Source organism: Neopsephotus bourkii, unplaced genomic scaffold (genome assembly GCF_033783945.1).
Source record: "Neopsephotus bourkii isolate Nb327-2 ecotype Australia unplaced genomic scaffold, CSIRO-AGI_Nbou_v1 NB_274, whole genome shotgun sequence".
In the NCBI taxonomy this organism is placed as follows: domain Eukaryota; kingdom Metazoa; phylum Chordata; class Aves; order Psittaciformes; family Psittacidae; genus Neopsephotus; species Neopsephotus bourkii.
Window position 1 is genome coordinate 1,580,001 of NW_026900783.1, and position 12,500 is coordinate 1,592,500.

At 41.5% G+C, this 12,500-nt stretch overlaps 1 protein-coding gene across 14 annotated transcripts in view; it reads right to left on the bottom strand.

Moving 5' to 3' along the window:
- Positions 1-12,500, bottom strand: part of EBF3 (EBF transcription factor 3) — a 120,781-nt gene that overhangs the window by 23,923 nt on the left and 84,358 nt on the right. For all 14 annotated transcript variants that reach the window (XR_009724481.1, XR_009724483.1, XR_009724480.1 and 11 more), the window contains exons 9-10: positions 12,083-12,213; positions 11,438-11,564 (exon numbers count right to left, since the gene is read on the bottom strand). Coding sequence is in view for 8 of the 14 variants with exons in the window: in XM_061346761.1 (XP_061202745.1) it covers positions 11,438-11,564; positions 12,083-12,213 (258 nt within the window). In the remaining 6 variants the exon portion in view is untranslated. The remainder of the gene's footprint in view (positions 1-11,437; positions 11,565-12,082; positions 12,214-12,500) is intronic.

Below are 12,500 nucleotides of genomic sequence, written 5' to 3' on the forward strand. Positions count from 1 at the left end.
GGAGAACCTGCAGGGAATAACGGCACCGGGATGCGACACTGCCCACAGAGAAGGGGACAGCCCCATTGTCTTGTCACAATGAATACCCTTGCTGACAACAGCTGGATTACGTTCAAACTCTTCTGTTTACATATGGCAAAGAATGCTTTTGATTATGGCTTTTTATAGTCTTGATGAAACTGGAGCCCCTGATCCAGCCCCCAACCAAGGAACACTACATGGAGCACGTGCCCCAGCCCCAGGGAGGGTTAGCTCCTGTGGGGAACATGAAATCACATGCAAGTTTCCAAAGAAATATGAAAAGAGCATATTGAGCATCAGAGAAACAAGAAGACTCATTTGTGGCTTTTACATCTTTGAAGACAAATGTCAATTTATTCCATTCAAAAACAGTCTGTCCCTTTCACAGTCTTTTGTAGAGTAGGTCAGAACACCTCCAGCAGAACCGACATTGTACTAAAAAGTGAGCTGGGAGAAGAAATAAGGGAAAATGTTTCCTGGCCAGTTCCAGTCACTTACCAAACCAACTCCAGGAACAAAAGAAGGAACAGAAGAACAAGGAAGCAAGAAAGCAAGGATGTGGGGCCAGATAATTATCAAAGAAACAAAGAATATGCATCTTCTGCATCCACCTCATTGTGGATGCCCCATCTCTCACAGTGTTCAAGGCCAGGTTGGATGGGGCTTGAAGCAAACTGCTCTAGTAGGTGTCCCTGCCCATGCCAGAGCTTGGAACTGGATGAGCTTTAAGGACCTTTCCAAACCATTCTGTGATTGCACAAATGCGTAGCAAATTAAGGTTTAGATACACCATATGTCTAATAATCTACCCTCTAACCTTCAAAAGGCCCGTTTCAGCATCCTTGGGGGTGTGGAGGCTCAGCAGGGCTGGTGCATCCTCACTGCAGGAGGGGTACCAGAGGCTGACAAGAAGCACTTAATGGGGGGCTCCAGTCTTCCCACCACCCCCAGCCAATGCTGAGGGACCATCCAGCCTCTCCAGGTTGTCCCACCATAGGACTTAGGCTCTTTGGCACAACTTTTGGTAGGTGACACTCAGACACAAGCGAAGCACTATTATCTTCATGACTGGATTCTGCAAAGATGCCTGCATTGGCACTCTTACTGAGAATGGTAGTGTTTCAGGCTCTCATGTTTGCCAAAAAAGTCTTTACCATCATAATAACTACAGATCTATTGTAAATGAATGAATGAAGGAGAGGCAGGGAGAAATGGAGAGGGACAGAGAGAGGTGGAAGGGTAGGAGAGGAAGACTGAGAAAGAGAAGAAGGAGAATGAGAAAGAACGAGAAAGAGAAGGAAAGGAGAAGGAGAAGGAGAAGAGAAGGAGAAGGAGAAGAGAAGGAGAAGGAGAAGAGAAGGAGAAGGAGAAGGAGAAGGAGAAAGAGGAGAAGGAGAAGGAGAAGGAGAAGGAGAAGGAGAAGGAGAAGGAGAAGGAGAAGGAGAAGGAGAAGGAGAAGGAGAAGGAGAAGGAGAGAAAGAATGGGAAGTGGAAGTGAAAAGGCATTGTGTTGACTGGGGCAGTTTGAGCAAGCTCAGGTGCACACCCTAGCTGTGCAGCACACCATGGAGGTGAAGAAGCATGGGCATCCATGCTGACCCCCTCCCAAGAGCTCTTGTGTGCAACATGGTGAGCCCTGTAGGAAGCAAAGTTTGTTCTATGCATGAAAACTCTGGTAGTTCTACAGAACTGGGCCAATACTGAAGCTTTCCTAGCACAGTGCTGCCCCAGCTTCATTGCCCTGAATCTGATCACTACCTCAGGCCTGAATTTGAGAAGTGTCCAGAGCACAAGGACTGTGTGCTCTGTGTGACTCATAAGGCAGCTGTAGGAACCAGCACAGTAGCAACTTGAGGAGGCAGTGGAAGGGGAAGTCAGAATGACAGAATCATAGAACGGTTTGTGTTGGAAAGGACCTTAAAGCTCATCCAATTCCAACCCCTGCCACAGGCAGGGATGCCTTCCACTAGACCAAGTTGCTGCAAGCCCCATCCAACCTTGAGCAACCTGGTTAGAAGGAGCAGTGTTTTGGGTCCTTTGACCCTGATATACCAAGCAACCCATCTCAAACAGAGGTGCCAAAATTTCAGCAAGAGGTTTGGCACAGTTGTGTGAGGAGCACCCAGCTGTGGTGCAAGCTCCACACCCTTGCCCCCACCTGCCCAGTGCCTGTCATCTCCCCAGCTCTCTGATCAGAGAATGAGTAAAGAATGCAGCAGGGCAGGCAATACACAATACATGCACCCTCTGCTTGTATATGCTCCCCTATAGCATCCCCCAAGGCCACTGGATAGAAACCTGGGTAGATGGACCATGCATCTAACCCCAGAGAGCAAAACAATGGGGTTTATGGGGAGGAGTGAACCTCACCTGGGACATGGCCATGCTAAGCCATCAACCCAACCTACTGTATTGTACAGACATCACTCTGCTGCTGTTACAGACATTTAGAATCAGTGGTGCTTGATTGGAAATACTAATTTAAAAGCTGAAGTATGAAGTAGTGAATGAAAACCACTTAAAGTAAATCCACCTACAGTATACTTGGTTTGTCAGTTAACTGAGTCACCATAACAGTGCACATCACATGTTTCAATCTAAGAAGTTTGCCTTATAAAATATCTGCAGATTTACCACAACTTAAACACATCATGTTTAAGTTGTGCTAAATGAGCACATCATAAGAAACCATGAGCACATCATAAGAATGAGCTCATATGAGCACATCATAAGAAACCAAGAATGAGCACATCATAAGAAACCAAGGGTGCCACTGGTAAGAAGCAGCCTGAGGAGAAGGACTTGAGGGTGTTGGGTGAGGAGAAGCTCCCCATGACCTGGTTTCAGTGAGTGCTTGAAGCCAGAACCCCTCCGTGTGCTGGGTGCACCCCCAGGGTGTGAGCAGCAGCTCAGGGAGGGGATCCTGCCCCTCTGCTGCGCTATGGGGAGACCTGAGAGCAGCTCCAGTGCCTAAAGGGGCTGCAGGAAACCTGGAGAGGGGCTTGGGACAAGGGCCTGTAGGGACAGGCCAAGGGGAATGGCTTGAACCTGCCCGAGGGGAGACTGAGCTGAGCTCTTAGGCAGAAGCTCTTCCCTGTGAGGGTGCTGAGGCGCTGGCACAGGGTGCCCAGAGAAGCTGTGGCTGCCCCATCCCTGGCAGTGCTCAAGGCCAGGTTGGACACAGGGGCTTGGAGCAAGCTGCTCCAGTGGAAGGGGTCCCTGCCTGTGGCAGGGGTTGGAGCTGGGTGAGCTTTAATGTCCCTTCCAACAAAGCCATCCTATGATTCTATGATCTTATCAACCATTAGCCTGGAGCATTGCAAAGGAGGGACTTTGCAGTGTTTCAGTGGAGATTACAAGAGGGAAACCTGTACAACATCAAACTATAAACACTCTAATCATTCCAAGGAATTACCACAGTCTATTACATAGGTAACTGTAATAAAACATGGCATTTTATGAAAACAGCAACATATTCTACCCCAAAAATACCACGGCATATTGTTGATTTGGTAAACGGTTTCACTACTGTGAAACTACATCAAAGAAGAAAAACATCACTTTTCAGCTATGTAATACTTCAAGGTACTTCATTAATGAAGACCTTTTTTACTTAAATAAACTGGGCTTGCGTCCGGTTTTATATCTGTGGCATTATTTGGGAGTTTATTCCTCTGCTAGGCCTCACAGCTGAATAAATACCTCCTTACAGATGGGTCTGTATGGATCCATCTCCTTCCTCTTGCTCCCACACATGTACTTTAGAGAATTATGCTGGAATTCTGCTGCCGGAGCCTGCCAGCACAGAAATTCCCCTCAAGGCTGAAAGCACCAGCCCTGTGCCACACAGATGGATTATAAGGTGCTGCACTCACCCCTTCCCAAAGAGCTGATGGAGCTGATGTGCACCAGCTGCCATAGAAACCCAGAGGAGCCTCTGTGCTGTTAATACAGGAGGGAGCATAAATAAGTGCTACAATTCTTCCAAAATACAGGAATTCCAAGTGAAAATGATGCTTGCCCACAGCAAATGGAAAATCAGATCACTTGCCTGTCTCACCAGCTTAGCTTTTCCAAGGTACTTATCCATCTCAGAACCATATGAAACTATGATGCTTCAGCAAATGTCTGTAAAAGATGGTATTCTGCACAACTTCATTTATATTTGCTAGCAATCACCCCACATAAGAACATAATACTGTAATATTTTAATCCAATCTTTAAACAAATAGGATTTATAATCACCTCCTCAATATGGTCTAACATAGCTTTTACAACAGTATTCCTTTGTCACATAAGCATTTGAAACAAAAGTATATCTTAGTGTTGGGAAATCTCTGTCTTACACGTGGATACTGGGAAAGAAACCCTCAAATAACTAATTGAATTCGATGAGTCTATAAAAAAGCTTTAGTAAATGCTTAAGCACAGTGGATGTTGCAACTTTAAAACTAGAAAGCCCATGTTGTTAGTATTCGACCAACATAAGTAGCTAAGAATTGTATCAACTAAACTATTCATTTTGTTTTCAATGACAATTTAACATTTTCAGTGGCAATTTTAAAATATTTATGTGGTACAGAATAAAAGTCTTTTATTTTATATAAAATTATTTACAAAATAAAAATTATTTAGCTTGGGAAAACTGAAAATGCTGAAGGGTTTTACTGAGGTACCTCAAAAAAATTAAAACCAAAAAGGTCTTCTAATGGGTCATATTGGCATATTTAAGGAGATGTTCTCAAGACTGTGTCCAAAAAATGTCCCTTTTTTCACCCCACCTTAATATTTGTGTATGTTGGAAACTGTAATTCAAAATACAAATACATCCAGTCCTAGACTGCAGCTTCCAAGCTTATAAAAGACTGGGATAAAAAATAGAATTCAGAAAGCATGGATTGCTACTATAGCTATCTGCACCCTTCCATCAGCTTCCTTCACTTGCACATCCAGTGATGGGCATCCAGGCAATGGACAACCATGACAAGGAGCACGGATTATTCCCAACTGGCAGCCTGCACCAGAGATAGGCATCAACCGACCTTCAACAAACATCAGATGGGGCACACCAGATCTACCACAGAGCTTTTGTAATCATGCAACTTCGTGGGGTATCAACAAAGTTTGTGTATTTAAAAATCAATAGTTATCTACAGCAATTTATATTCAGCCTCTGAGTAACAACTACATTGACTAACCCCTCTTGTGGAAATATCCATGTTCCATAAGCTTCCAAAATGGATTTATAATAATTTTGGTAACATTAGAAGCTACATAATAGACAATGTCTTAGAAATCATTCTAAAATATAAATAATAGTGGACATTCCATGAAAACACCTGGGCTAAGTAGCTGTGTCTATTAGATGGAAACTTCCCAACAACTAAGATTTGACATGAAAACACTACCAAGCTTTTTAACATAGCGGTAGCAACCTCATACACAGCAATATAAGAAGTTCCAAAATACAATAAATTCATTATTCTTATAAACCCTGAGCTTCACAGTGTTTTCCTTATTCCCACATTATGCTGGACTCAATGCAAAGGCCATGAAGCCAGTGAACATGTTTCTTTTCGGCTCAGCAGCACTTTGATGAGGGTATGGATTAATTTAATGGGGGTACTGGTGTTGGCATGTACCATGTGTAGAAGGAACTAGGCAAAACCAGACATTCAGCTGGATATCCTCCAATGCAACCTAGATCATTTGCTGTCTTGTTTTCATGATATGAGAACAAGACGTACATTTTCATTGAAATATCTTATTTCCTCTCCTTCCACCTTTTTATTTTGATTTGAAACTTTGAGGAGTTTTTAGCCCAAGTGTTACAATCAGGCTACAGTAATAAAAAATAGCCATAAACTTAAATTTATAGAAATAACAATAGAATTAGACACGTTAATATCCAGGAAGCTGATTTTACTGTTTAACTGTAGCATGCAGAAAAAAAGGAGGAAAGTGGTTTTTTTCCCTTCTCACAGAAAACAAGGTAAAGGTCTTATTCAGCACTCAAATTTTCCTGATTATTACATGAAGCCAAGATGACCCTTTTGTCCTCTTTTTAAGATGAATTGCAATCTCTTCAGCACTACATTTTGTCAGATTGGGCACAGCAGAGTCAATACCTTCACCTTGACACGGAAACTTTGTGATTTATCAGCCCTGCCGTCACTGGGTGCTACCACGACCTGGCGAGGTGCAGCCACTCATGGCACTGGGAGCAGACTTTGGTCACAGCTACATGGAAAAAAATAAAGCACTCTCTGATGATAGACAAATGTGTCTTGTTAGCAACAGCCAAAAAGCGCTTGACTTGTACTAATAACAAAAAGGCCATGTTGGTCACCATGGGTCTAAAGACGAAGCACCCTGTCACTGCCTTGGTTGGGAAATTAGCAAATAATGTTCCTTTTCCTTGATAAATGGGTGACAGTTCTCTCTCACCAATCATTTTTTAACATTTTGATGCATGTCTATGATCCCGCTGGAGGAACAGAAAAGTTTACTGGCCCTCAATTTTCAGATGATGAATGGAACACTCTAAATGTGCGATTTCTGTATGAGGTATAGTTCATTTTAAGCAATTCTAGTAAATGGGTGTCACTGATTAGGACAAATAGTCTACTTGTGCAATAGCACAAATGGTATGTCTCATTCTTCTGGCCTCCTTTGAGACAGAAAAGAAAGGGGACAACAATGACCCTGATAAACCTGGAATTGCTACTGTTTAAAAAAGAGCTATTATATGATATACATTATCCAACATGCTATGGACTTGATGCTACTAAATCACTTCTGTATGTTTAGCATTGCCCTATTAATTAAAAATGTGTGACATGCTGAAAAACCTTCTTTATAAGAAAAGACAGTTAGCCAGAATCTCCTTCCCTGTGACATTATTGTTGTAAGAAAAGCACATTTTACACTAGCCCAATAAAGCAGTTTAACATGTTAACAGAGGTACTTCCTGCCTTTGGCTCTGCGATGCTAACTTTGACTGACTTAGAGAGACCCATCTTGAAGAAAGGGCAAGAATATTTGTTCTATCTTGATTTTTTTCAGCTTGCTAACAACTGATACTGACACGAGGTCTGATCAATAAATAACCAATACTGTAATAACAGGGACTGCAAGTTGCTTCAGGACAACAGCACTTAGAAAAGGGAAAAAAAAAAAAAGGAAATGCAATATATGTGAATGAGAAATGCTGAGGATTTCATTAAAATGAATGTAGCTGTTCCGTTTTTTTTCAAGGTTTTCCAATAAAATCCTGTATCTGTTATATATATTTTTAGCACTGGTTTTGCAAAGTCACCAGATTTCATTCTTTGAAGCAATAATTGAATATGTACAAGGACTAATCAGGTGATTTAAATTTAACTAAGGCATTCGCATGTAGTTTAGCATAGTAAAAATAGTATGATTTGTGGGAGGCAATTAACAATCATTTGCTCTGTGGATACAAGTAATTTGTTTAAAGAGCACTGACCTATGAGACAGCTAGTTTGTGTTGGCTGTGATGGAAGGGAGCTATTGACTCTAAACAGTGTAACAGCACCATTGACAGAATCACATTTGAATGCACACAAAAGATCTCGAAAATACTTGAGGAACATGAGATCTTTCACAGGGGGAAGTGGAGTGGGGGCTGAGCAAGGAACACAGCCAAAGCAGAGGTCTCTGCACCGAGGCAGAGCCCAGCCAAAGCAGCAAGTATGGACAATGTAGTGACTAAAGAGGGCTTCCCCCCTTTGGTGCCGTGCCAGCCTTAGAGCCCAGCCATACTCCTCCTACACAAATACCCTATCAGAAGGAACACAAACTGGGAGCACTTACTGGTTGAGTAATGGTTTCATAAGCTTAAAATTGAATGCGAGTCTTTGTGCAAAATAATCATTTTTATGTTCACATCTAGCAAATGCATTGCAGACCTGGGAATGGTTCCATGTATTCAACATTCACGCTTTCTCGACGTCTGCTTTGGACATGTTTGCAATCGAATGCCAATACCTTGTACGGCAACGGGGTACAGACTCCTGCAAATGATCTGTTGTCTCCTGACAATTTGGGTCATTTCTTTCACTGAGCAAAGGAAGTTATCAAAACAAGGGTGTGCAGCAGAAACAGCACAGTGCAAGCTGCCAGCATCTAAAAGTTCTGAGTGCCAACTGGCTTTCTTTGGAACTATTTTAATATACACAGGGTCTGACTATACTTTATTTGCTAGGGAATCATTATGTAAAATAGGCACTTGGAGAAAACAGTGAGGCAGTGGCACCAACATACTGTAAATACAGCACTGCCACTCATCTTCAAGTAAACCAACAGAATCTAGAGCTTAAAATATGTGTGTAAAGGTGCAGTTTTATCTGTAACATAATTTCATTTAGAAGCATACAAATCACAATTTGCCATAATCAAATAACACCGCAGTGCTTATATTCTAATTAAAAAAATAATCTCTGATATTTAATTTAGAAACCTGGAAGACTTCAGCAGCAAAATTACAGCTACAACCTGCACAAACCACTCCATTTGCTCAGACATTGAGTATTTTTCAGGTAGCCCTTTAAAAATGATTATTAAACAAGCAAATGATGCACTGGTCAATATATATTAAAACAAGTATTGTACCCAGTTATTAATTTGCACTATTCACTTTTAAATGCAGCAAATACCTCATTAATTTAATTTTAGGTGCCCACCAGTTTATATTGCATTTTACAGTCTAGAAGGCAATTTACTATTAACTGGCAATTACATACAGAATGATTGTTAATTCTGCTCCTAAGTGCTAGCTGCTTGAAAATTGTTATCTCTCTCTAATTTTTGACCTTCTTACAACAGGGGTGAGGTACACTGGGAATACAAAGGACTAGTAGAGAAGAGCTGGACATGTCATTTGTGACTCATTCTTTTAATTCACCGTGCTAATCAACTGAACTGCCACAATCTCCCAAGGTAATTGTATCTTTATAATAGTTGAAAGCAGCGGGCAAAAAGGCATGGATAGATGGGGAAAGGCCTTGCCTCTGCCTGCTGAGAGCCGGCGCGCTCCTGCTTCTGTGTGAGACTAATAGGGGCTTTTGAGAAAAATCTGGAACTTTCGTATCTCTGCACCCTGATCATTTAATGTCTCAACTTCTCTGCTCACAAAGGCTTTGTACACCACACTACACTCTTGTTTCATTATTCGGCAGCCTTGTTGCCCTATGGTCTACCTCATGCTGGGAAGGTTAAATGTTAGAGTGCCAAGCCGGGCTGCAAGCATGGTGGGACACTGATGGGAAACAGATGCCCTGGGGATTCAGCCCCTCCCTCCTCTAGGACTACATCATTTTCATTTTCTGAAATACAGTCAGGCTTGGCTCCGCTGTCAATGGCAGCTGTAATTTCCAAAGACTATCTCAGTCCTCCTATCACTTCAGGATAAAGCAGAGCAGGGAGAAGTTTCTTGGTGAGGCAGACAAGGGCGTTATCTTTTTATTCTCTTATTGCTGGGATATAGGCTTGTCTTTCCCTCAAAATATGTTTTAAATATATATATCCCACTAAAGTGTTGTTAGCAATGTATTTTATTACAATTTTTTTCCAGCGGGAAAATCTCCTGTCACTCTCACTGTTCTCAATACCTTTACTTAGCAATAAAGACAAAAGATGACCCCCCCCCCCCGAAAGAAGAAACAAATGTCTTTTCCTTAATTGCATATATATTTGTATTTACACATGAGAAAGAAGTTCAAAACCAGAAAAAAAATTGCCAAATTTGCAAAATCCCCACCTGAGAAATCAGTTAAAGACATTACTATGGAGCAATTCAGAATTCCTCTGCACCGAGCCAGACCATCATCTGGTTCAAATCTTCAGCGCTTCCCTGTGTGCAATGGACCTGCACCACCTCACAACAGCTAAACTATCTGGAACTTAGTCTGAGGCCTTTAATTCATTCATCTTTTATTTTGCTGAACACTTATCCTAGCCGGTCATACTTGTCATGATGCTGTAGCTTTGCTTGGACTACGCCCATAACAGCCTTTTTTAGCCTGTAACCATGAGCACATGCAGCCCCACTCGCAGTCACTACCTTAGCAATAGACTACAAAACAGTGTTGGCTTTCAACATATGTTGTTAGCACCAAAAGGGTCACTACCACCCTGTTTGGTACCTCTGATAACAAAAAACAATCAGAAAGATCGAGAAAATGTCAATATTGTCTCCCTTGTCAGCCAGAATTGAGGCACTCCAGTGTGAATGCAAGTGTTGGGTTTGCTCAAGGGATAGACGGAAGATAGCAATATCAGATGCTACCTTCACTCTGAAAGTTCATTTCACTGATAGATCTTAGGCAGTCAAAAACATATCCACAATATGTTAACTGTTTGAAAAGTCCTAGCTTAAAACTACCCAGGAACACACTTTTCCCATTAGATCTGAATTAATAGATAGAAACAGTTGCAGTCTAGTGGGAAAATATTCATCAAAATGCACATCATCTGCACATCATCTGCAATCTGCATTATCTACCCAATAAGCAGCAAGAATTCTCCCTGAATCCCTACAGTCTGTCGAGTAAACAGTTAAAGGCTCTTTGTTTTCAAATGAGAGATTGATTCATCAGATCAAATTTATTACCTATAATCCTCATCCAAAAGAACAGTAAATTAAATTGCTGTTTCTCCCTTTTCTCTCCCAGCACCTCAGTCAAATTCATTCTTAAATGCCAGAAAAAGCTGTAATACGCATTTTATATAAAAAGCCAGCAATACTTCATCCCAAAGTAAGAATTTTCATATTAAAACCACTGGAAACCACAAAGTTCTGACTTTTTCTTGTGCTCTTGTAAATTAAAATCAAACAGGATTGGCACAAATAAATCATTCCCAAGCTTGTGAGTTTGTGTCCCAAGTTTCAGGTCTGAAAGAGGTTTTAGAGCCAGATTGTGAATAAGGTTGGATAAAGTTATCTGGATCCAAAACCAGCTACTTGAACCGGTGCCTAAAACTCCAAGTGAACCTTTAGGGAAGTTCAAGAAGTTTGGATAGATAGTCTGAGAAATATTTTTCATCACTGAATACTTCTTAACTCCTTTTTCTGGCGGGAGCAGAGTAGGAAATGCCATTGTTAATCTATTTCTGGCCAAAAATGAAAACAGGAAGTAACAGGCATCTTGTGAGAGAGCTTGGTCTCATGAGACGTGGAGATATATAAGACCCAAGAGGCTTTGAGAGACACCAGAGCTTCTGGGTGCCCATACAAGCAGGTATTTTGAGGTCCGGCTACCACCAGATACATTTCCTGCAAGACACAGCCTATTTTTTAAGAGCATTGTAATGTTCCTGCTTTGCACTGCCTGTGTATCATTAAGACATGGGAGTTATTATCCCAAAAGCATTAAGGAAACCATACACTTACCAGTGTAGACGAACCGGCCGGGAGCACCTTTGCAGAACTGTTTGGATTTGTAGGACAGAGTTACTTCAACAACTCCTGGAATGTGCCGTGGTGGTGTTTGAACTCTGATGGCGTGGGGTGTTATCAGCTATAAGAATCGTACAGAAAACATACCTTAAATCAAGATGGCACTGATAAGACTGATGCCAGCCTGTTTGCATAGTTACAAAAATGACTTTCAATCGGACTCGTTGTCTCAAAGTTCTCCCTTCTTGCTGTCAGGTTGGAAGATATGGGTTCTACAAGTTTTCTTAAGAAAAAGCTCTGTAAATGATCCTCAGGTTTCGTTTGCAGGAAAGGCCACAGGGCATCATTCATATGAAAATTGCCTCCATATGTCTCCTTAAGGCTACTTCTAGTAATTTTAACACTAATTGTCCAATTGTACTGGGAGACCTCCTACAGCAAGTCTTCCACTAGAGGGCCATGATGTGCCTCAAGTACATTTCTTGCTGTGTAGTCGATTGTCACATGTGAATTCATGGTTAAAAAGGCACCGTGAAACAAAATCTCCTGATACCTCATGTCAATAACCTATTGACAGCTTGTTAAAATCATTCATGGAAAAATGTTACAGTTCAAAGCCCACCAATTTAGATAGCTTACCTCACTCCAGACCAACATAGTTCCAAATACGACTTGTAAGCCATCAAAGAAGTTGTCTCCGATTATGATGACAGTAGCCCCACCAGTAGTCCAGCCTTCACTAGGACTGATGGCCTTTATGCACGGAGTAGCTGCTTGTACAAGACAGAAAATCAAGACCTTAATACCCCTTCTTTCCCAACATGAGATCTCTTCACCAATGACAAACCATGCAAAGCACAATAGGAGGAAAGTGCATGATTTCTTGAGGAGGCATACAAAGGGCAATCATATATCAGCATGTTGATGTATTTAAAGCAAACTATTAAATGTTTTATAAAGCAAAGGCCAAGCAGCAGAACACTGGTGAGCAAGGAAAAACTGGCTTGATATAGCAAATTGTATGTCAGGGCAAATATGGCTATTACAAATGATTAAG